This window comes from Gossypium raimondii, chromosome 12, assembly GCF_025698545.1.
Source record: "Gossypium raimondii isolate GPD5lz chromosome 12, ASM2569854v1, whole genome shotgun sequence".
Lineage (NCBI taxonomy): Eukaryota > Viridiplantae > Streptophyta > Magnoliopsida > Malvales > Malvaceae > Gossypium > Gossypium raimondii.
Genome location: NC_068576.1, coordinates 41,631,977 through 41,658,738, shown reverse-complemented (window position 1 = coordinate 41,658,738; position 26,762 = coordinate 41,631,977). Strand labels below are relative to the sequence as shown.

At 33.6% G+C, this 26,762-nt stretch overlaps 2 protein-coding genes across 2 annotated transcripts; one reads left to right on the top strand and one right to left on the bottom strand.

Moving 5' to 3' along the window:
- The first annotated feature begins 18,044 nt into the window (after window positions 1-18,044).
- On the top strand, window positions 18,045-22,190 carry LOC105762478 (4-hydroxybenzoate polyprenyltransferase, mitochondrial). Its single transcript, XM_012580265.2, has 9 exons — window positions 18,045-18,543; window positions 18,642-18,777; window positions 18,985-19,106; window positions 19,373-19,442; window positions 19,838-19,987; window positions 20,066-20,201; window positions 20,294-20,390; window positions 20,511-21,148; window positions 21,738-22,190. Exons 1-8 carry the CDS (start codon window positions 18,167-18,169, stop codon window positions 20,578-20,580), a joined length of 1,158 nt encoding a protein of 385 aa, XP_012435719.1. The 5' UTR covers window positions 18,045-18,166; the 3' UTR covers window positions 20,581-21,148; window positions 21,738-22,190.
- A 2,633-nt stretch (window positions 22,191-24,823) lies between these two features.
- On the bottom strand, window positions 24,824-25,805 carry LOC128035508 (uncharacterized). The gene is made up of 4 exons (XM_052625274.1): window positions 25,750-25,805; window positions 25,570-25,704; window positions 25,241-25,418; window positions 24,824-25,132 (listed from the first exon to the last, which is right to left on the bottom strand). The coding sequence occupies exons 1-4, from the start codon at window positions 25,803-25,805 to the stop codon at window positions 24,824-24,826; spliced, it is 678 nt and encodes a 225-aa protein (XP_052481234.1).
- Window positions 25,806-26,762: the final 957 nt, after the last annotated feature.

Sequence of the window (26,762 nt, the reverse complement as noted above, 5' to 3'; positions counted from 1 at the left end):
CTCATCCCGTTCCATCCAACCAAACTATTGTTTTGCCTATTCAATTCCATTACAGCCCTATTTCACTCCCACAGAATGGATATTCCATTATGGTCTTATTTTATTTTAGTGAACCAAACGTGCCATTAGAGTCCTAAAGTACATCAAGCATATCTTTATCTCGATGGACATCCACTCAATTATAAAATATTCATAACACTTCTTTTTGGATGTCTATTGGTAGATAATGTACATCGTTAAAACCTTACTAAGATAAAAACCATATGAGAAAAATCTTAATGAAGGAAAAATAGTACATATATTTATAATACATATAACATATTGCCTCATTAAAAATCTTACCAAGAAAATCCAATGGGACAAAACCTTGATTAAGGAAAAAATAATATAACGTGCATTTACTCCCCCTCATGACAACATCACATGATATCTCAAATTCTACGTATTCAATCTTGAATGCTAGCTTTTCAAATGATCACTTGAACGTAGTTACTAAGCACTTATATCATCATTTTTTTGAAAGTCATGAGTAAGGAAAAAATTGGGGGAAATATATTTTGATCTCTTCAGGAGTTCCAACAATAATCATAACAAACTTTGATAATGATCATTTTATAAAAATATAAATAGGAATTTTAATCATTTTATAATATTCTTTCAACTACTATTCATCGAGTCGAATTTATCACATATGTTCAAATCATTTCAATTTATATAGATATTTACGCAAACATATTTTCTTGGGAATTTCTATATGCTTCTAGCATTTTAAATACTTTAAGGATTTTAATATAAACTTTACTATATAGTGATTCATATAAATGTTGCAACAACAACTATTACACGTATGTCAAATCTTTCATGAAGTGCTAAACCAACAAGATATATCAAGATTATTAGATCCACCACAAAAGAATATTATAATCAATATCAGGACTTAGCGAAAAATTTCATTTATTGCATTTCACAAAATCATTCATTTGTATCTTGCTAGCTTTATACCTTTAAACGTTTGGACTATTGGTCCAAAAACTGCATGAATTTAATACTACTTGAATTGTGTCTTTCCATTTTGGTCGATCTATTCCATGTCTACATTTCTCAAAAAAATTATGAAGATTCTAATTTTCTTTCATTATTTTAGTAATATTATTACATGCAAAATCATTGTCGACAACATTTCATTCTCAGTTTCATATTTTCTCGTATTGACATAACTTATCGAGATCGCTTTATTTTCACTATTTCAATCTTCAATTTCAGGTACATGAATTTTCTTTTGGAGTTTTAATAATTAGTTATGTCTCGGGTCTCTTCAAGAGCACCCGTCTCCACTATATGAACAAATATATATTTATTGTTTTCTTGTCAAGATTTTTCACATTTGGAACCAATTAATCTACAATGCTTCAGGCATGCAATTTATTCTAACAAGTTATCCTACTAGAACTTCAATTCAAATCAAAACATTAGTTGATATATAACACTTGGTTATTCTCATTAGGTTAGCAAATCCATCTGACAGTTAACTTGTAATAAAATAATAAAGAGAATTTTGTTATAAAAGAATTTTGTTTTGTGAGTTTTTTTTAAGGGAATTTTGGTTAGAGCATAGTACTAATAACATGTTATGAAATAAATAATAAAGTAAACAAAGAACAGTCCAAATGTCCATTACAAATAGTCCATCAAGCCCAAAATTACATCTGGCCCAAGTAGCCCAAAACCTAAAACAGAAACCCTAACCCTAGCCGCGCTGCACCCTAGCCTGCCACCACTAACTGCTCTGCCACCTCCGTCAGCGTCGCACCAACTCCTCTGCCACTGCCACTGTCACGTTGCCCACTTGCACCGTCCACTTGCACCTGTAAAAATCAAAAAGCAGAAGTGACAATATACGAAAATAGATTAAAATTTTTTGTAAAAATTACTATATAAGCCATGGTAAATCTTTGTAATCGGGTTGGATTTTTTTAATACAAAAAAATAGATTCACAAACAACAAATAGCAAAAAGCAGAGCAGATCGAAAGGAAAAAACTAAAAACGTGCTAAAGTTTTTTTTTATTTTCTTTATTTTCGGTTTTCTTTTTAAACTATTTATATTCAAGTTTTTTTGTTATTTATTTCCCTTTGTTTTAAAAACTGCATATAGATAAATATATATATCATATATAATATATATTTAAAAAAAAGACGAAACTTACCTGAAGGGGGGTCCAACCACCATCCACAGCGACTCCCTTCACCGAATTTTGGGCAGGGGGCCCAGAGAAAAAAAAACAGAGAGGAAACCCTTTTTTTTTTGAAAAATATGAAGCAAAAATGATTTTTTTCTGAAGATTTTAACTTAAATAGGCCCTATGAAACGACATCGTTTTGGGCCAGTGTTCCAGGAGCCAAAACGGCGTCATTTAGCCCCAAACCCGCGTGTTGACTCAACCCGCTTAGGAGGATCCGCGTGTTTTTGCTTAATGGGCTATTTGTGCTTTTAGCCATTCCGCTTTTTTATTTGTTTACAATTAAATTTCTTTTGTTTTCAATTTTTTCCCTAAAATTTATTCCGGCTTTCAATTTGGTCAACCTTGAAGCTGTGCGTTTTGAGGGGTGGGGATTATTGCCCATTTGGTCCATCCTTGTTATCTGACCGTTCTATTTGGTCCTTATCTATTTTATTTATTTTTTATTTGCCCCAAATTTAGGTTTTAAAGTTCAATTTAGTCCTTTTTGTTATGTTTGCTATTTTATTATTAAATTAATTAAATAAATAAATATTATTACCATTATTATTTTCCTTTTATTTATTTACTTATTATTATTGTATTATTAAATTAATTATTTTTGCATTATTATATTTATTTATCTAAATTTTTTAAATACATTTATTTTATTATATCGCTTTATTTATTTACTTATATCCTTTTAATTGATTTTTTATTATATTATTTTTAATATCATAATTATTATTAATATTATTATTCTTAAATTGATTTATACAATATTTGTTTATTTATTTAATATTAGGTCTTTAGCTTCAAGTTTTTAGTTTGTTATCCGTATTATTTGTCTTTTTTTTTGGCTTGTTTATTTTATTTTCGTTCTTCATATTGTCGTTCATTAACGCATTTATTATTTTGTTATGTGTATTAACACCGTACTTTATTTCTATCAATTCGTGTTACATTAATCATGTAACACCCCTTACCCGTATCCAACACCGGAATAGGGTACGAGGCATTACCAAAACACATACACTTGTAAACGTATTTAACCGAGTTATAAAATTTCATCAAAATTGAAACTTTCAAAATAATTAACATGTTTCTATAACTTTTCACAATATATCCTCAAAATATTATAATCATAATAATTAGGGCCTGCGAGACCCGATACATACTCATGCAATTTAATGCTTCATTTCCATTTCATTTAATTCGCAATTTCTCATGCTCATAATTTAAATCATATCACTAGCAATTTCCATTTAATTCACGTACAATTCAATGACATCAAGTTCAAAACTAATACGTATTTACCATTTAACTCAATGTTTATTGATTATACCATTCAATAACACATTTATGAAATTCTCAATTTTGCAATGAAAATATCACTTTAGTTTGAATAACAACATCGTCCTGATATAAATACACTACCACTTATCCATTTACTTTAATTCTTTTGGGCCCATTTGTCACTTACCATCCTTAATCAAATTAGGGAACGGTCACGGAAAATTGAGTACTTCACTTTCACTTTGCCATTGTATAACTATGGTCTTACATATGATCACATATCACTTGTCCCTGATCAGATAAGTGTAGCTAGGCTACCACTTATCACTTTGTCACTTGATCAGATAAGTGTAGCTAAGGCTACCACTTATCACTTTGTCACTTGATCAGATAAGTATAGCACTTATCACTTTTTCACTTGATCAGATAAGTGTAGCTAAAGCTACCACTTATCACTTTATCTCTTGATCAGATAAGTGTAGCACTTATCACTTTTTCACTTGATCAGATAAGTGTAGCTAATGCTACCACTTATCACTTTATCACTTGATCAGAAGTACTCAAATCCGGCGTTCCGCTCAATTTGATCATTTATTCATATATCAGGCTTACCAACATGTGTTAATTCATAAACCATTCATGACATTATTTCCTGCCACATCATATATTGAATATACCATACACACATACTATGAAACTTTCTTTTCACACATGCCATGACCAATAATGCACAAATATAAGTATAATTCATATTTCATCGTTTATCAATTAAAATCAAGCATATGACCAATTATACACAAATCATTCATATATTTCCCAATTTTCCTCCTCCTCCTCTCCATTCCACATCCTTAATGTGTATAACACACTTAAACAACATTAACCATAATTTCAATATTCACTAACATATATATTCAAAGCTGTTTATCCGAGTCAGAGTCACTAAATTATTTTTATCCGGAGCTACAGAGCTCCAAATTAAGATCCGTTAATTTTCCCTGAAACTAGACTCACATATCTTCATACCATAAAATTTTTAGAATTTTTGGTTCATCTAAATAGTACAGTTTATTCTTTAAAGTTTCCCCTGTTTCGCTGTCTGACAGTTCCGACCACTCTTCACTAAAAATTAATTATCTCATTTTACAGAATTCGGATAATGTTTTCGTTTGTTTCTTATAAAAATAGACTCATTAAGGATTCTAACCATATAAATTATAACTCATAATCATTTTTTTACAATTTTTAATGATTTTTCAAAGTCAGAACAGGGGAACCCGAATTCATTCTGCATTGTCTCACAAAATCTATTATATCTCATGATTTACAATTCTATTGCTCACACCATTTATTTTATAAGAAACTAGACTCAATAAGCTTTAGTTTCATATTTTATTCATCCTCTAATTCAATTTCTACAATTTTTGGTGATTTTTCAAAGTTACACTACTGCTGCTGTCCAAAACTGCTTTAGTGCAAAATGTTGATTTCCATTTTGCCCCAAATTTCACAGTTTATACAATTTGGTCCTTTCTCAATTAACCCCTCAATTAATCTAATTTTCTCAATTAATACTTTACCTAGACATTATAAGTTGTTACTCAACTATTGAAAACCAGAATTTCCACATATAACTCTATCTTCAAACTCTTTTACTATTAGGTCCCAAACATTCACTTTCTATGGCAACATCAAATTCCCACTCTAACATGTACTTATGAACATTAGGTATTTTTACCGATTATGTCGTTTTACTCGTTTTCACTTAAAATCGCTTAGCAAAAGTTGTTTAACATAATTTCTAGCTTCATATTCTATCATAAAACATCAAAATAAACACTTTTCACCTATGGGTATTTTTCCAAATATAAACCCTAGGTTAAATTATTGCTAGAATAAGCTAAATTAAGCTACCGGGATCTCAAAAACGTAAAGAACATTAAAAACGGGGCTTGGGATCACTTACTATGGAGCTTGGAAGCTTGAAAACCCTAACTATGGCTTCCCCCCTTGCTGATTTCGTTCATATGAAGAAGATGAGCATAATTTGTCATCTTTTTCCCTTTTAATTCATTTTAATTACTAGATTACCAAATTGCCCCTAACTTAAAAATTTTCTATTTCACTTACGGGACATAATTCTTTTTATCGATTAACATGAAATACCTTATTTTCTAAAAAAAATTTAATTAAGCGCTTTTAACAAAAGATCGTATTTTAAATCTCTTCAAAATTTTCAATTTTCGACATTAAGACACCAATTAATCAACTAGGTACCAATTTTGGGCGTTACGAGGGTGCTAATCCTTTCTCATACGTAACCGACTCCCAAACCCTTTTTTTTTTAATTTTGTAGACCGAAATTGTTGTTTTAATAAATCAAACCGTTTATTTAAAAACAACCACTCTTCGAGGTGACCTAATCACACCTCATCAAAAAGGATTGGTGGCGACTCCCATGTTCGTTTTTGTTTTCAAAATCAATGTCAACCCCGTTTATAAAAAATGACTTCAACAGCTTGGCGACTCCAATGGAGATTTAAAAATTAGAGAGTCAAGCCACGTGTTGATTACTTTTTGTCTTTTTGTCAAAAATTGAAAACTTGGTTCAAATTCACGATCATTTTGTTGCATTTCATCCGTTTTTGTTACAATCTTCATCATTTTGGTTTATAATCGCTTTACTAGTTTGAATTTTTTTATATGTTTCTGCACATTGCATTACATGACTGCTCGATTATACATTTTTAAGTGGGAGTGAGAAACTATTCTTCCGTGAGGTCTTCACCTTCGTGTAGGATAGTGGATCGCTTTCGGGATATATCTGTACCTATGTCTTCGTGAGATTTTCATCTCCGCATGGCCATAGGAAAATATATTCCCCTGAACTGAATTCGGTCCATATAAGCCTATAATGGGTGAGGATCGAGGAATCTGCAATTTGTAGGTTCGAGTACCTTTACTTTTAGAATCGAACCCCATATAGTGAGCCTTAAGAGCCCATCCTAGGTAGAACTGCACCGAACCCCTAGTGATAATCCAAATAGGTACTCTTTTCGTTATTTATGTTTTTGTACTGACGTGTTTTCTTTTGTTTCGATTATGATTGCATTGCATTTTCATCATAGAAAAGATGTGTTGATTCACGTTCAGTTGCTAAATAGAGAGCTTGTCATGGAAAATGGATTTCTTGATCAAATAGAAGACAATACGGTCGTCCGAATACAGTCCGAGAAAACGTAACGAGGGAAGGGTAATAGTCTGATGAGTGAATACACGACTTTGCTTCGTTGCCCGTGGATTCAAGCTAACAAAGATTATTCGAGAGCCGTCAATGTCCCAGCTTTCTTAAAGAAGCTAACGAGTATTACGAGGATGAGTGAGCAATGGGTCACAGCCTGGATCGAGCAAAAAGAAGCTAGTAGAGACATCCATTGGAAAGTTCGCGAGATTTGATCTTAACATCCGGATATGAAGAAAGGGATCGATGTCTTCGCTTAGAATATGAGGGCAAGGCCGTATAAATATCTGTTTTATGTAAAAAGATTTGTTTTCTAGAAAAGTTGTTCTAATAGAATTGAATCAGAATCAACGCCTCTTTCTTTTGCATTCATTGCATTCATGCAGTAGCATTGCATTGTATCATATGCATTAAATCTCACAAAAGGACCCTAAAATCTTGGCAGTTATCTTGGAATATCGATACACGAGGAAAAACTAAAAAAATAGACCAAAGATTGGAGAGATTAGAGCAAATACAAATACAGATGCAAGAGCAATTGGCCAAAATTCAACAAGATATGAGGGATCAGATGCTAGAATTCCAAAGAAATGTGATGAGCCAGTTAACCCAGTTGTTGGCTGAAGGGTTAGAAAAAGGAAAGAACCCTATGGCCAATTCCGAGGACGATAACGAGGACCCTACTTATCCTCCAAGCTTTACCCCAACAAACACCCAAGCACAACCAAACGCATATCCACAAAGGGTGTCTGTTAACATCAGACCCTGATACCAGACCGCTACCTTGACACTGGTTTAGGTTTTAACCTGGGGGATAATCTAACAAATCCTATTGTTCTTGATTTGGATGATCTAGCGGAAAAAAATAGGCAAAAGTAGAGCTCCAAAAACAATTTGAAGATCGTTACAAACAGAAAAAGTGAGAGTGGAGCTCCCAAATCAATACTCTAAAGGCCCCAAAGAGGAGGGAAAATAAGGGGAATAATGTGAGTATGTATAACAAGGGCTATTTAAAGCCGATTACCGTAGGCCAGCCAATGACGGCAACTACTAGCCATTAGATCCCCCCATGGCAAGAACCCAATCCAAGACCGAACTCAGAAAAACTCTGGTTCACGCCCATCCCAATCACGTATGGGGAGTTGTACCAAAGTTTGTTTGAGGCACATGTAGTATCTCCTTTCTACCTATGCAGCCCCCATACCTCAAATGGTACGACGCGAACGCCCAATACGAGAACTATGCAAGAATCACAGGACACTCGATCGAGAACTGCACCGCTTTCAAAAAGATAATCGAAAGACTCATCAAAATGGGTATTGTGAAATTTGATGATCCTTCTAGTGTAGAAAATCTGTTACCCAACTATTCTGACAAAAGGGTAAACACAATAATCAAGAGTACAGGGAGGAGAATCAAGACAGATGTAGCAGAAGTGAAAACCCGTTGAGAGAGGTTTGGAAGACAATAGTAGAACGAGGATTAATCACACAGGATTTAGGGGAGAAACCCGGAGAAGCAAGGAACTATTGTGAGTTTCATGATGAAGAGTGTCACGAGATTTAAAAGTGCAATGAATTCAGAGCCTTAGTGCAAGGCCGGATGGATAATAAGGAACTAGAATTCTTCGAATATACTGAAGGCCCGGAAGAAATGTTTAAAAATTGGAGCATCAATGCTATATCCGAAGAAGGAATTGAAAGAGAAAATCTATCAAGCAATTGCCCTTATGAGCCTGAAAGTGTTCTGGACAATTGGACTGCAGAATAGATTCCTGTAGTTTTTAGAGCTGATTCAGAGCAATGTTTAAAACACATTTGTTGCTTTAAGCCTAGAAGCAATAAGAATCCTTTTCTGAAATAGGCTCATGTCTAACATCTTTATTTCAATAAAAAATACATTTTTGTGTCTCATTTTGAGCAAATATTCTTTTATTATTTCCATTAATTCATAATCATACTATACAGATAAATATTCTTTGATTCTTTTGTTCTTTAGATCTTCCTTCATCCCTATAACAGGTCTCTAGATATCAATGATATGAGCGACACTACTATTGACTCAGAAACTTCTTTTGAGCAAGATATGTGTCCAGAGGAACTTTAGGACTTTAAAGATGACCAAGATTATAGCTTATCTCCTGATTTGTTAAGGATGGTAGAATAAGATGAGAAATAGATCCTACCTTACAAAAAATCAATGCAATCCATGGCTTTTCTCTATGTGGGGTATGGATGTCATTGGGCCAATCTCACCAAAAGCTTCTGGCGGTCATCGATTCATCTTTGTGGTCGTTGATTACCTCACTAAGTGGGTGGAAGCTGCCTCATATGCCAATATCACAAAGTCGACAGTCAGCAAATTCTTAAAAAAAATTATATGTCGGTATGGAATGCCAGAAAGGATCATATCGGACAATGCATTGAATTTGAACAACAGCATGATATCAAAAGTTTGTAGTTTGTTCAAGATTAACACCACATCACCCCAAAATAAACGGCAGTGGAGGCAAAAAAAAGCTCTACCGGGATAACGCCTTTCTCTTTGGCTTATCGCGATTTTGCCTATTAAAGTCAAGATTCTTTTTCTCCGAGTTTTTTTTAGATCCAATCCCGATTGAAGAGAAAGGTTGAAATTTATCCGTCATGGTGAAATGTACCAAAAAAATGATGCTAGCTTACAAAAAAAAAAGGTTCGCCCTAGAGAATTCTATGAGGGGACCTGGTATCGAAGAAGATCCTTATCATACAAAAGAACTTTAGAGGAAAGTGGATGCCAAACTGGGAAGGACCTTATGTGGTAAAGAAGGCCTTTTCTGGAGGAGCTTTGATATTGACCGAGATGGATGGTATAAGGCCCAATTTTAGCCCAGGCTTGAAAAAAAAAAAACAATAACCAAATATATATAAATATATAAAGTCCAGATTACAAAACCAAATAATAATTAAAATATAGACCCAGCTCTATGCCTAAACCCAAATTAGCCCAAGTACTAAACCCTAGCCCAATTACAATGTGGCCCAAAACAAAATTTCTAGAAGCAGAAACCCTAGGACAGCAACAACAGCATCCAGTGCCGCAGCAGCCAAGCCCTCCCTCACGCGTGCTGCGCCATCGCCACATGCCTCTAGCTGGCCGAACCTGTAACAAACAACAAACAAAGCAGTAAAAAGGACAAAACGAACTAGAAGGAAGGGGCAACAATTTTTTCGACAATAAATAATAGAAAAAATAGGGAAAATAGGGAGGAAATGTAAAAAAGTTTCAAAATTTTCTTTTCTTTCCACTCTATTTCGATAATATAAGGCCAGATATCAGAAATTGTAAGGGGTTACGGATATTGATACGAAATCAGTGAAAAAATACTAAAAGAAATCAAAAAAGTAAAAAAAAAAGTTTTGGAAAGGTGATTTCAGATTTTTTTTAGCAATTATTTTCTTCTTTATTCATTTAGTTCTTGGAATATTTTGTTTGCGGTTTGTTAATGGAATAATAATTAGAAAGAAAGTTAAAAGGAGAAGAGATTACCTAGCGTCGTTGAAACTCTGCCTGCTCCGTCTCAATCGGAGTTTTGGTGAGATTCAAAAGGTCGCGAATCGGCCGAAGATTAAGGTGGTGGAGAGCTAGGGTTTCATCCGTTTGAGGGGTGGCCTAAAAGTTGGCTTAACGTTCGCTTTATAGTAATCCCGCAACAGCACTATATAGGGCCAGTTCCAATGGCTCCAAAACGATTCCGTATCGAACCATACCCGATAACCCGATCCAACTGCGGGTAGATTTGCGTGTTTTGGTATGGGAAGGGATAATTGCGCGCCAAGTCCTTATTTTGCGTTGTGTTTCAATTTGATCCTTTAAATTTCTTTAATTTTGGGCAGCATAATTTGTTGTTGATTTCATCTTGGTCCACTATTCAACGCAGCGTTTTGGGGGACAAGATATTCCCTATTTCAGTCCCCCATGTTATTCGCGCTTTGTAATTTGGTTCTTTCCTTTTATTTATTTTAGATTTCTCCCCTGAATTACTGCTTTAATGCCAATTTAGTCCTTTGTTTTGTTATTATTGCTAAAATTGTTTAGTTTATTATCATTACTATTGTTATTATTGTTATTATTATTACAACTTTGTTTTCACCCATTTTATTTATTTCCCCTTTAATTAATTTTTATAAATTATTTTTCTTAATACTCATTCGTGCATTTATTTATTTATTTGCTTGTACCTTTTAAATTTAACATTGTCTTATTATGGTTGTATTATTTATTGTTATTATCTTTTTTATTTATTGTTGTTATTATTATTGTTATTAATCGTTATATTTACCATATATTATTGTTTTTATGCTATTTATTGTTGTCTCATTCATCGTTATCTTGTGTTGTTAATTATGTCCGATAGTTTAATGTTTTATTGACATATTTTCAAATATTACACGAATTTTCATCCCATTTCAAAAAAAGAAGATTATAAATTACTAATAAATGACACTCGGTATTTGGGATCTTCGAGAGGATTGAGCCCTAACGTATTAGGTTCCAATTTTCTTTGTTGGATCTAAATAATCAAGAATATTCTTTAATCAAAACACATAGATAAAGAGCTCATTCCCGAGGATTCGATACGTTGTGTCCTAACGCATTGGATATGGCGTTTTTTTTCTCGAGATGAGGATTTAAAAAAAAAAAGGCAATATTCAATGTTTGAAATTTTGAGAAATTGTGCCCTAACGTATTGGGCTTCGATTTCTTCATCTGACTTAAATAATTGAATATCCTTTTAAATTTCATTGCATGAATTTTCTAAAGGACAAGCTCATTTTTGAAGATGTGAAATATCATGCCTTAACCCATTGGGTGTGACATTTTCTCTCTCCGAAATGAGAGGGTCTTAACATGTAATTTGATTTATACAAGTTTTTTTAATACAAGGATCGTATTTTAAAATCTTTGCACATTTTTTATATTAAGACACTAATTAATCAACAAGGTACCAATTTTGGGCGTGTCGAGGGTGCTAACCCTTCCTCGTGCGTAACCGACTTTCGAACCCATTTTCTGGATTTTATAAGACAAAAAATTATCATTTTAGTAAATTTAAATTTTTATTAAAATGATTTAACTATGAGGTGATCCGATCACACTTAAATAAAAAAATCGGTGACGACTCCAATTATCATTTTTTTAAGTCAACTCTATTTTTTTTTCAAAAAATGGTTTTGATAGATGGCAAAAACTTGCCTAATCCTGTGAATTCAGATTCAATCAAGAAGTACTTCACCTAAAAACAAAAAAAAAGGAGAGGCCAAGGTGAAAACTCGCAAAGGGCGCATTAAGACCAAATGGGTTTTGAATTGAAAACCCAGGAATGAACAATTTAAATTTTTGATCAAAGGTGGGGCATGCGATAGTCTTACTATGCTTGAATTAGCAAAAAGGAATGATACTACATCTTGGGCCATCAACAAAGTACTTAAGGACTTCTAAACACATATCAAGTTCAAAGGGCCCTCAAAAAGTTTTGCACAGAGAAGTTCATACTACGATATCTGGGACACCTATTTCCATCTTATTCATTTCGTATCTTAGAAAAATTTTCTATCTTGATTAATTTATTCATTTCGAGCTTTGCTCCCAACAAAATTCCATCTTGTCCATTGTGATAATCTTTTTCAAGCATTTTTCATTGAAATAACGATTAATGGACTAATAATACTTTCATAAAACGAGCTTTGCATATTACTCTGGAAGCTTCTAAATAGTATGAGGACCTGAAACATGACTATTATTTAGAACTAACCAGACCTAAGGGTTGGAAACATTTGAGAAAGAATAGTCAAAATTATGGCTATTTCTTCGGGCTTTCTGTCAAAAATACCGGCTGAACAATAAGGCAGGGTAATGCGTCAGTGATAGAACCTCGATGAACAACGAGCAATATTAACCTAAGCAATAAAAGATGATCATTCTCGAAAAATGACAATCTTATTTCCCTGAAGTTGTAGCGGAGCAGACTGAAGACAACGAATCTTATTTCCTTCGCCTTGCAGTGGAACAGATTAAAGCTACAAATTATGGCAGATCTTTTCTTCCTGAAGTTGCAATGGAGCAGATTGAAGCCACCAGCCTTATCTCTCTAAAGTTGCAGCGGAGTAGACTAAAGACATCGAAGCTTATTTCCCTGGCATTGCAGTGGAACAGATTAAAGCTACAAATTATGGTAGATCTTATCTTCCTGAAGTTGCAGTGGAGCAGATTAAAGCCACCGGCCTTATCTCCCTGAAGTTGTAGCGGAGCAGACTGAAGACAACGAATCTTATTTCCTTGGCGTTGCAGTGGAACAAATTAAAGTTACAAATTATGGCGGATCTTATCTTCCTGAACTTGCAGTGGAGCAGATTGAAGCCACCAGCCTTATCACTTTGAAGTTACAGCGGAGCAGACTAAAGACAGCAAATCTTAATTCCCTAGCATTGCAGTGGAACAAATTAAAGCTACAAATTGTAGCGGATCTTATCTTCCTGAAGTTGCAGTGAAGCAAATTAAAGCCACCAGCCTTATCTCCCTGAAGTGGTACCAAAGCAGACTGAAGACAGCGAATCTTATTTCTCTGGCGTTGCAGTGGAACAGATTAAAGCTACAAATTATGGCGGATCTTATCTTCCTGAAGTTGCAGTGGAGCAAATTGAAGCAACCAACCTTATCTCTTTGAAGTTGCAGCGGAGCAGACTGAAGACAACGAATCTTATTTCCATGGCGTTGTAATGGAACAGATTAAAGCTACAAATTATGGCGGATCTTATCTTCTTGAAGTTGCAGTGGAGCAGATTGAAGCCACCAGCCTTATCTCCCTAAAGTTGCGGCGGAGCAGACTGAAGACAGCGAATCTTATTTCCTTGCGTTGCAATGGAAGAGATTAAAGCTACAAATTATGGTGGATCTTATCTTCCTGAGGTTGCAGTGGAGCAGATTGAAGCCACCGGTTTTATCTCCCTAAAGTGACAGTAGGTAAGAACGAGGCTATATGAAAAAGATGAGCACCAAAGTCAAGATTCGGTGAGACCGGGCAAAATTGGTTCTTCTTAAAAGTCTTTGCTCCAGTCTCGTTACACGACAACGAGCAAAGAGGGGCAGCTGTAGTAGGCCCAATTTGCCAGAGCCCAGCAAACAGTCCAAATGTCCATTACAAATAGTCTATCAAGCCCAAAATTATATGTGGCCCGTGTAGCCCAAAATAAAAAAAAACCTAAAGGCCTAACAGGCCTATATGAAAAAGATGAGCACCAAAGTCAAGATTCGGTGAGACCGGGCAAAATTGGTTCTTCTTAAAAGTCTTTGCTCCAGTCTCGTTACACGACAACGAGCAAAGAGGGGCAGCTGTAGTAGGCCCAATTTGCCAGAGCCCAGCAAACAGTCCAAATGTCCATTACAAATAGTCTATCAAGCCCAAAATTATATGTGGCCCGTGTAGCCCAAAATAAAAAAAAACCTAAAGGCCTAACAGGCCCAAAACCTAAAACCTAAAATAGAAACCCTAACCCTAGCTGCGCCGCACCCTAGCCTGCCACCACCAACTACTCTGCCACCTCCGTCAGCGCCGTACCAACTCCTCTGTCACCGCCACTGTCATGTCTCCCACTTGCATCGTCCACTTGCACCTGCAAAAATCAAAAAGCAGAAGTGACAATATACGAAAATAGATTAATTTTTTTTTGTAAAAATGGCTATATGAGCCATGGTAAATCTTTGTAATCGGGTCGGATTTTTTAAATACAAAAAAATAGATTCACAAACAACAAATAGAAAAAAAGCAAAGCAGATTGAAAGGAAAAAACTAGAAATGTGCGAAAGGTTTTTTTTTTATTTTTTTATTTTCGGTTTTCCTTTTAAACCTTTTATATTCAATTTTTTTGTTGTTATTTATTTCCTTTTGTTTTAAGAACTGCATATAGATAAATATATATAACATATGATATATATATATATATATAAAAGACGAAACTTACCTGTAGGGGGATCCGACCACTTTCCACGGCGGCTCCCCTCACTGGATTCTGGGCAAGGTCCAGAGAAAAAAAGAGAGAGGAAACCCTTTTTTTTTTTGAAAAAAATGAAGCAGAAATGATTTTTTTTCTTAAGATTTTAACTTAAATAGGCCCCATGGAACGACGTCGTTTTGGGCCAATGCTCCAGGCGCCAAAACGGCGTCATTTAGCCCCAGACCAGCGTGTTGATTCGACCCGCTTAAGAGGATTCGCGTGTTTTTTGCTTAATGGGCAATTTGCACTTTTGGCCCTTCCACTTTTTTATTTGTTTACAATTAAATTTCTTTTGTTTTCAATTTTTGCCCTAAAATTTATTCCGGCTTTCAATTTGGTCCACCTTGAAGCTGTGCGTTTTGGGGGGTGGGGATTAATGCCCATTTGGTCCCTCCTTGTTATCCGCGTATTCTGTTTGGTCCTTATCTGTTCTATTTATTTTTGATTTGCCCCAAATTTAGGTTTCAAAGTTTAAGTTAGTTCTTTTTGTTTTTTTTGCTATTTTATTATTAAATTAATTAATTAATTAAATACTATTACCAGTATTATTATTCTCCTTTTATTTATTTACTTATTATTATTACTATATTATTAAATTAATTAGTTTTGCATTATTATATTTCTTATTTATTTATTTATCTAAATTTTTAAATCGTTTATTTTATTATATCGCTTTATTTATTTACTTATATCCTTTTAATTGATTTTTATTATATTATTTTTAATATCATCATTATTATTAATATTATTATTCTTAAATTGATTTATACAATATTTGTTTATTTATTTAATATTAGGTCTTTAGCTTCAAGTTTTTAGTTTGTTACCCTTATTATTTGTCTTTTTATTTTTGGCTTGTTTATTTTATTTTCGTTCTTCATATTGTCGTTCATTAACACTTTTATTATTTTGTTATGCGTATTAACACCGTACTTTATTTCTACCAATTTGTGTTACATTAATTATTACTCAATACATAATTTTTTTTAAAATAAGCGATGTCTTATTTTGATATTCGAAAAGTTGCTCTCTAACTTACGGGGTTTTGATTTTCTCGATAAGTTCGAATACACGAAACCTTTTTAAACATAAGTTTTTAAATAATCTCGGGGATTAAGAAAAGATCGTGTTCTAACTTACGGAATATGGTTTCTTTCTAAATCGAGATAATCAAATATCTTTTAAAATAAGTAAAACTTTTGGTGTTTTTTCTCGTTTCAGGGATTTAAGACATTGTGTCATAACTTACGGGACATAAATCTTTTTCTCTATTAACATGAAATACCTTATTTTCTAAAAAAAATTAATTAAACGATTTTAACAAAGGATCGTATTTTAAATCTCTTCAAAGTTTTCAATTTTCGACATTAATACACTAATTAATCAACTAGGTACCAATTTTGGGTGTTACGAGGGTGTTAATACTTCCTCGTATGTAACCGACTCCCAAACCTTTTTTTTTTCTAAATTCCATAGACCGAAATTGTTGTCTTAATAAATCAAACCATTTATTTAAAAACAACCACTCTTCGAGGTGACCCGATCACACCTCATCAAAAAGGATTGGTGGCGACTCCCATGTTCGTTTTCGTTTTCAAAATCAAAGTCGACCCCGTTTATAAAAAAAAATGGCTTCGACATTATTGATCAATATAGATATTTACAATAGTTTTCTAAAATTTATATTTATAGATATAAGAAGTATAAATGAAATAAAACTCTATTTACATCAAACTTATCTTGATTTTGATGGGCATTGACATTCATAATATTTGTATATTTTTTCAATTTTACCTTTTGAAATATTTTTATTTTTCATTTTAAAGAGTTTGTTTTTCCCATAATTTTTGGATTTTTATAATTTTTAAGTAGTTCTTACTTCATTTTTTTTTTACTTTTTTTTATATACTTTAAAATAACCATTTGCCACTTGATTTGGTGCTTTAGCTTTGTGGAATTATTACGGCAGCCAGTCCATTTCTAATGATGCAATCCATAGTGTTGGAAAACAATATTCCTGTAAGCGACCCCTAGTGTTGGAACGACATGTCCATTTCTAATCATGCAATCCATAGTTTATTGGTTTCTTTTCTTTCTTTCCACGAAATTTGTTGACTTCCACACCGCTATTACGTTTGTTTTGAACCGGTATTAGATTAGACCTGTCCGAAAATTTATCTGAATTTTGATAGTTTGAACAAAAATATTAAGTTTTGGATAAAAAATTAAGCTCGTTTAAAATATAAGTTGGGCTCGGACTCGCTCTGGCCAGACCCATTTTTAAGTTTATAATATTTTATATTATGTTTTTTATATATTATGTAATTTATAACACAATAAAAAATAAAACTATACTAAATATAAACATTAAAATAATGTTAAGATGATTATATAAAATATTTTAATAAATAAATAATAAAATTATTAATATTAAAATATAATAAAATAATTATTTTAAAAAAAAATTAAAATATAATATGAACGAGTCTAAAATGGACTTGGGTTAGTCTTTTATAAATATAAGCGAGTTTGGACAAAAATTTAAGCTCATATTTTAGATCGGGCCAGACTTAGACAAATATAAAATATATTAATATCATACTTAAACTCGATCCGACCTATGAACACCAGATGCGAAATGAGTTGATATATCAATTGGTAGAAATAACACATTATTCAATATAGTCTCTATATACCAATAAAATTCCAATTACCATGCTGAAAATCAGTCACCCTCTTTATATTATAAGACTCGTCAAAGTATTTATAATAGTCAAGTATCACTAATTTGACAATCCATTAAACTTTTTTTTATACAATTTCTTTTTGAAGAATACAATTATTATTGTTATTGTTGTTATTATCAAATTACTAAGGTTAAGATATTTTACATATCGAGAGTGTTCATTAATTTTTTACACAGCTTATTACAGCCTAGATATTTTTCTTTGTCCTGAAAAGACAAGCTTGATTAGAGGCCTTATACTAATACCATACCATCCCATGAAATAAATTTAATTACTTAAAAGACTTGCCAATACAAAGTCCTCCATTTAAACCACTTGGAAGTTGGGACACTGTAGCAAGTAAAGAGTATTGGGTCTTCTTTTTTCCACAATTTGTTGCCCTTCCACACCGTTGTTAAGTACATAATTTTTGACCTAGACTTTTGTTTTCAAATTGGGGTGGTTTCATCTCCTCTCTTTATATATATATACGATATAAGATATGCATGCATAACCACATTCATCAGATATTTATAGTACCAAGTTCACCCTTGAGCAAAGTTTAGTCCATCTTTGTGATCAAGGTGAAACAATTACTTACCTCATTCATACACCCAAACATTCTTTACTCTACACACAAAAGAAACAAAAAATGGCTTCCTTTTCAGTTGGTGGTGCTCATTCTAGCCACCGAACCCCCTCTCTCTTTCCTACACCCCCAACAATAAGGATGCTGAAGCATCATCCTGTTTTAAATTGCACCCCATTCTTCACCACTCCATCTTTGTTTTCTCCAAAAAACTTGTCATTGCGTTCCTCAAATCACAGAGCCGGAATAGCTTGCATGTCCACAACCACATCTCCAGTAGGCAAAGATGATCAAAAGCTAATTAGTGGGCAACTGAATGAGAAAGTGGTTCAAGCTTCATCGTGGATTGATTACTTACCTAAAGAAATTCAACCTTTCGCTAAGCTGGCTCGCGTGGACAAGCCCATCGGTACTTGGTTTCTGATTTTTCCCTTTGCATGGTAACTAACACCTCCATTCCTTCCATTTTTTATGTTTCGGGTGATAATTAAATAATGTACCCTTTAATTCCTTAATTAAATTTTGTGTGTACGTATAGGTCAGCTACGTTGGCAGCAGCGAGTGGAAGTATTCCGGATTTCAGGAATTTAGCTGTATTTGCTTGTGCGGCTCCATTTTTTAGGGGTGCTGCTTGTACCATTAATGATTTCTTTGATCGTGATTTTGATAAAATGGTAAATTCCTTCTTCATGCAAGACGGTGTAAATATTATTTTCGACCAAAGTTAACAACGTTGGCTAGAGTTCCTAACAATTTTTTGGGGGGTTTTTTCTATTAAATAATCGCCTTATTTTGTGGGAAATATTTATTGTACCAGCAAGTACTTATGACACATTTTATTAAATGAAGTTAATGTGTAAAAGAAATTGGGTAAAATGCAGGTGGAGCGTACAAAAGAGAGACCGATGGCAAGTGGGGCTGTCACACCATTTCAAGGACTTTGTTTCTTTGCGTTTCAATTGCTACTGAGTCATGGAATTTTCCTCCAACTCACCAACTATAGGTCTCACATCTCCATTGCTAATGCAATACGTAATTAACATTTTATCATCACTAAATTTATGAGTATAATAGTAATTATGGTATACGTAAAATTAAAATTGATTCAATATTTTTATTGTATCATTTTTATTTATATTTATCAAATAAAAATCTTTCTATTTTATTTTTTCCATAAACAAATTTATATATATATTCCACAATTAGTTCTTTTTTGAGTTATTCTAATTTCCTTCCATCTGATTTTGGCTTCGTATTTTTTGTTTACAGTTGGATCATTGAGGCTGCGTTCATCTTCCTAAGTTGTACCTATCCTCTCATGAAGAGACTGACATACTGGGTATATGTCAATGTAACATAAAAAGGGAAAAAAAGAAACCTTAAAGGATAAGTTTGTTACTATATTTTCTATACTAAGAGATCGCAGGCAACTTGACCTCTAAATAACCCTCACCTTCTGCTTATACTCTAACATAGATATATCTTTTACGATCGCTGGCTATTTATTTATAGGTTTACTTAATTGGTTCCTATATATGATTTATTTAGTTACTTTCTTTTAATGTATTCTTATTCTTGAAGTCAACAAAATTCAATAAATGTATGCATTTCCAAAAATATTACCTTATGAATCCGACAATATCTAGTGGCATTGATTAAACATTTTTCTCCAATTATTGTTTCTGCCCTATCCCATTAACTTGTACGTTTTACACACACCTCTATATGGTGCAGGTGCAAGCTTATTTAGGTTTGACAATCAACTGGGGAGCAATACTAGGGTGGTATGCAGTTAAAGGAAGCTTGCAACCGTCGATTGTACTCCCACTCTTCCTTTCTGGTTGTTTCTGGACTATTCTGTACGATACCATTTATGCTCATCAGGTATACTAATTGAACATATATCTCCCATGTTTAATATATTCTCTATTTAACAAAAGTGCTGGTGTCACTAATGAACAGGATAAAGAAGATGACGTGAAAGTTGGCATTAAATCCACGGCCTTAAAATTTGGTGAGTCAACAAAAGAGTGGATCACTGGCTTTGCTATTGCAAGCATTGGCACCCTTGCTCTCACTGCATACAATGCTGCATTAGGTATTTAATTCCTAATGATTATGCTGCTTTTCAATCACAAACATTTCCGTGTTTAGTTAACAATTAATTCTGTAATCTTGGTGTGGGAGCAGGGCGGCCATTTTATGTGTTTTTAGCAGCTGCATCTGGACAGTTAGCTTGGCAGATAAGGACAGTTAACTTGTCATCCGCAGCCGATTGCAACCGAAAGTATGTTTACGTATTCCGCTTTAATGCATAAGAATATTTACCTTCGATATAATGAGTAAAAATATGAAATGCAGGAAGCAGCTTAGTACACCAAACTGAATCATCTTTTTTTGGTTGCAGGTTTGTGTCCAACAAATGGTTTGGTGTTCTAATTTTGAGTGGGATGTTATTAGGAAGGGTCTTCTCTTGAATTACTTGTGAACAGCGGTTATTCCACTGGCACTCCTATTTTAGCTGTTCAACACTATATATATTCATGTTTTGTTGTTGGCCCAGATCAAAATCAAGTATCTTCACCGCTGGCCAATAAAATTATTTACTTATTATTTTAAGAAATTCTTACATTTTTTTGCCCAAACAAAACATCATTTCTTTCATTATGATTCAAGTACAGCAAAACAGAGTAACAACACGTGTACAGCAAAAACCAAAGTAACAAATGACACGAAAAACAAGAAATATCTTTACGTTTCACTTTTATTAAATTAAGGCTCCCTTTGTTTAGTGGAAAATAAATTACATAGGAAAACCTTTTCTAAAGCACGGGTAAATGAAATGGCCTTTTACGGAAAGCGTCTTACTGATTTTATTTCTGTAAGACATTTGTTCTTCTTCCTCTTTGTCCATCAGCCTCCGCCTCTCCTCCTTATCTCTGTTTCATTGGCCTCACCTCCGAATCCGAGTCTCGTCATCTCCTCGTCCTTACCAAGTCTGCATTTTGAAGAAGCCCCAAAATCTAGCTTTCCAATCCTATCAAGGTATATCACTATTTTTTATTTTGATTACTCTGTAAATTAGCAGTTGGAATTTCCTTTATGGGAGTTAACTTGTTGCTTTTCTCTTTGGCTATTTCTCTGATTATTTTGTTTTTCAAAGTTATTGTATTTTGGTTACCCTGTAAATTCGTTGCTTTCTCCATGGCCACATGTGAGTTTCTCTTTTTCTCTTTCTATGTGATTTTTCAGGGTAAGCTGACCCAAATTTTAATTGGGGGGTTTTGGTTGTTTTTCAAGCTTGGTTCTTGAATTTGCGCTTTTTTTTTTTGGTAATTAGCTTTTGTGTGTAAGGGAAAGGGTATTTGGTATATTTGGTTTTTGTTTTGTTAAGAGACTGGGATTTTTTGGAATTGGAATTTGTTTCTTGAATTGTTAAGAGATTGGGATTTAAGACTGATTGCCATTTTGGGTTTTTATTTAGCATATATATAGGAAATTATTTTTCATTTTTTTTCATTTGATTAATAGTCTGTTTCCAATTGTTTTTTCATTTTTCATTTGTTTTAAACTCTAAATATTAACCTTTTGTTTTATCGGAGAAGATCAATCTAAATATTTTGTTGGAATGCAGCATGTTTGACACTAAAAAGCTAGTTCATCTATCATTTTTCGTTGTTTGAAGTCTGAACTTTTGGGGTAAATATGAAGATTCTAACTGTGTAAAGTTTCATGTCTCTTGAGGCGCCATTGGCTCGCATGCAGCTTGTGATGTATGCACTGTTGTAAGGCTTGAGTTAGTATCTTCCATCCCTTGCAGGCAAAAAAAGTTTGTTTCTACTATACTGCAGTGAGAAGAAACCTGTATATTTTTGCCTTTGTACTTCCATTCTGACATGCACGCTCTGACATGTTTGATAGTTTCTGATTATGTTACCATGTTATAGACTGATAAAGCTGTAAATTTGCTTGTAGTAATGTAATGTATCTATGCATGCATGACATGATGTAGACCTTGCAGGGCCACTACATTTATTGTGCATATTATGATCTTTAAGCCTAATGCTTTGCATTCTTTGCTTTGAAATGTAAGTCATAAATTAGATGTTGGAAATGCTTGAGCCTGATAGATGAATTCATAACTTTAAAAGTCCAGAAAACCTTTTTGTCCCATTATTAATCTGAAATGACTTGTCTAATTGTCTCTTTACAAAATCAATAAAGATTTTTAGCTATTAATTATCTTATCATTGCTTGAGAAACTTGCATATATGTATGTATTTACTGTTTCGGGAAATTTGTATAAGGCAAAGACCAGTGCAATATATTTATGGGGAGGGATAAATCCCTTCTTGATGTATGGGGATATAGAGTTGAGACAATAAACTATTGTGCCTTCACTAATAGTTCTTCTAGTTCTTAAAGAAATACAGCAGTCTCATGAAGACATATTTACTACGGAATTTTGCTTGTTTCACATTAGTAGCATATTCCCTCGTGGATGGCTTTACTAACTAATATTTTCTTAAAAGCCTTTTGTGAGTATTTGGTAGATAATTCATATATGTGGAGTTGTGTTTATATGTATAACAAAAGAAATACACACTACTTGTGCAGTGGTTTATAAATAGAAAAGTAGTTTTTGGTTTGTTTACATTGGAGGAGAATATGATAGTTTCTATGGTGCAACTTGAGAATCAAATATAATTATTAAATGAATATTTATTTTTTATATTCAAAACTGGAACCTTTGAAAATCAAAAGTGTAAAACAAAAAAGAGTGAAAAATAGAATTTTGTCCTTATAATTAAATTAGAAAATAAATAAATAAGAATGAGGTGAGAAATGATATTGTGGTTGCAATATACGTAAAAATAATGTAAAATATAAATTTGTTGATAGATATAAAATAAACTCAAATTAAATTCTCAAAAGTATGTTCATTGAAAACAATTTTTTGAAATATTTTCAAGAAATTCGCCAAACAAGAGAAAATATTTTACATAGATTCATTCAAACACGAAAAGTAAATCATTTCGAAAAAGTAAATTATTTTCCGAAAAATATTTTCTTGGCAAACAAATGGAGCTTAAAAGCAGTATTTTTTCTCCTTTTATGAGTTTGTTTAATTGATGTTATTAGGAGTAACTAAATATATCAAATTTAATTTTAAGGTACACTATACTAACAGTCATTTAATTTTGATAAAATAATAAAACAATCACTAAATTTTTAACTCAGCCTCTAAATTTTAGAAAAATAATAAACCAATCACTAATGTTATCGAAAAGTGACAAATCAATCTTTCACTAATGTTTTCGATTACAGGCGTACTGGAATAGGTGATGTGGCTAATTAACTAACTGACATTGCCAATTAACTTGCCACGTTGGACGTGAGGAGCCGAAAGGTTTAGGGTTGGACGAGCGGGCAAGATTGAAAAAAGAAAAGAAAAGAATAGAAAAGAAAGATTGGCCATTAATTGAAATTTTTAGGGTTTATGCTCCAACGGTGGAAAGGATTGAAATTTTTAAGGTAAGAGAACGATTATACAATTGAAGGATTGAGGGTTTAGAAAAAAAACCACTAGGAGAAAAGAAGACAACAAAGGATATTAAGTTTTAAGGTTTGGGTCTAGAATGGTTGATAAAAGAGAAGTAACTGATGGTGTTGTATCCATTGTAATAGATAAGTTTCTTTGTTGGTTTATGATATTTCAGATTTAGGGGGATTTGGGTTTATGATTTTTTGGATTTCTTTGTTGAAATATGTTGCATTTGCATGGGGTTTATTGTCTGCCATGTGCATGATAGAAATAGATTTCTTTAGTTATTTCATCATATTCTATTTAGTGATTGTATCATTATGTGAAAATTTGTTTATGGATTGGGAGTTTGAGATTTAGCAAATCAATGGATTTTCATTTTATAATTTGGTTATTTACATGTTTAGAAAAAGGTTTTTTGGGTTAATTTATTTTCTAGTTAATTTGGAAAGATTTGGATTATATAAATATGCAATGAATAGGAATCTAGAGATTAAGAACATTTTTAAATGTTATTCAAATATGATTATTAAAGATTATCAATATGAATATGCAGTGAATTGGATTTCTTTGGTTATTAATGTGTATGGCAGGTTTGGATTCCTTTGCTTATTTTCTTCTATGTGCATGACAGAAATACGTGTTGTATTGTATTGTGTGATGTCCTTTGCTTGGTTATTGTCTACCACTGCCTAGGTTGTGTATGTCAAAGACCCCACTGGCTTTATTGATGTTAAATTTGTTTGGCAGGTTTACTTGATGATGAATTTAATGAGAGTGAAGAAGAACTGTTTGATTTTGATGTGTTTGATAGTGATGATTTTGAAACATTAAATAATGTTGGAATGAATGCAAGAGATAGGATTATCTAGATTGGCTTAAATATGGATGATATAGAAGTAGGGGAACTGTCTGATAGTTATGATTCTAGGATCAATCACAGCCTCAATCTTTTTAGGATCAACCTGGATCCCCTTAGTAGAAACCGTATGCCCCAAAAATGTTACCTCTCACAACCAGAACTCACACTTGCTCAACTTAGCATGGAGCTGTTTCTCTTGAAGTATCTGAAGCACTACTCTAAGATACTCATTATGCTCATCCTCAGTCTTAGAGTACACCAGAATAGCGTCGATGAAGATTACGACAAAATGATCTAAATATGGCTAAAAGACTCAGTTTATCAAATCCATGAATGCAGCCGTAGCATTCGTCAAACCAAAGGGCATAACTAGGAACTCATAGTGCCCATAATGAGTCCTGAATGCCATCTTATAAATATCAGTTTCCTTAACCCTAGGCTGAAGATACCCAGAACGAAGACTTATCTTCGAGAATATCGCAACCCTATGAAACTGATCAAAGAGGTCATCGATCCTCGAAAGTGGGTACTTATTTTTCACAGTCAGTTTTTTCAACTGTCGATAGTCGATGCACATCCTCATGGTACCATCCTTTTTCTTTACAAACGGAATCGGTGCCCCCTATGAAAACACACTAGGACGAATGAAACCACGATTCATAAGCTCTTGAAATTAAGCCTTAAGCTCTACAAACTCTTTCGGTGTCATACGGGATAGAGTGATAGACACCGGAGTTGTACCCGGTAAAAGCTTAATATCGAACTCAACTTCTCGATTTGGAGGTAAACCTGATAACTCCTTAGGAAAAACATCTGGAAATTCCCTCACTATTTTGATATCCCAAACAAAAGAGTCCCCAGAAGGTGAAACACTGACATAGGCTAAATACGCCTCACACGTACTTTCCCTAGAAGACTATCATATTGTGTGGATTCATAAACTCATGCCTACGAGCATCTACATAGCTCACGCCCACGTACTTTCCTTAGAAGGCAGTATTAAAGTAGTCCTAGTTCAGACGATCCAGTTGTGTACCCTCCTCAACCGACAACCACTACTGATAAGCTTTGTCGCGAAGCAAAGAGACTGCACCCTTCAGTTTCTTTTCAAGAGTGCAGTCAATATCGTTCATAATCCTCTTAGTGGCCTCAAACCAATACTCAGCCACAGTAGGAGCAACTCCAATGATGCCCCTAAATAATTCAGCTCCATTGGACCGGAATCATTTAGTTACAAACCCACAGCCCCCAAATCCAGAATGGGGTCTAGCGACCCTCTCCAACACTCTCAACATGGCTTGCGACAGTGCGTCATCCTCTGCCGAGCGGCTTTGAGGCCCAGTCTAACTAGCAGGTGAAACTGGTGTCTCACTCGTGTCTAAATTTGGCATACTGCCTAGAGAGGAAGACTCAGCTCGAGCCCCCTACGGTGCCCGCTGCACCCACGAATACCACGACTGCGAATTCCACAAACGCTTATTGTATTTTTAGTTTTATCTATATTAAAAATTACAGCCTAAGTTTTACAACCTGGCTTTGATATCACTACATGTAACACCCTAAGCCTAAGCACGGCCTAAACGTTATGGCCGAACCTAGGAGTGCTACAAAGAAGGGTTTTGAAACCGAATATACTTCGATAAAATTATATTTAGTTATTTAATAAAATATTCAAGTATTATAAAACATATTCATTTATATATATTATTGAAACTGTTACATGTTGCCCTTTATGGTTAACCAATTATTCCCAGTATAAGTTTGAAAATTGTTTAAAACAAAACCACGTTTGTGTTTTTAAAAATAACATTTGTTCGCGTAAAATCGATATTTTGTCGAATCTTTGCAGTTTAGAAATTATAGCGCAATCAAACAGATGTGAGAAAGTCCAAAAATTACACAACTCTCATGAAAGCAAGATTTTAAAATAAAACCATTATTACTAAATAAAAACAAATATCGATAGAGTGGTCACTGCTGAACGTCAGTCGCACTAGCCCGCCTAAGTGTCACGGGCCGCAGTTCAAAGCCCGTGACCATCGCACCAAATGCATCCAATGGAGGTCTATTGCTCAGATGGGGATCATTTGGCCCACAAGAATTGGCCCGATTCAATGAGCAATTGGAGAAGCCTGTCAGATTGAAGCCTGGGTTGGCCCGATAACGAAGAGATTAGGCTGATATGGTAACTAATCTTAGAAGATAGAGGGAATCTTATCTTGTAAAAATTAGATTAGATTTGATAAGGCTTA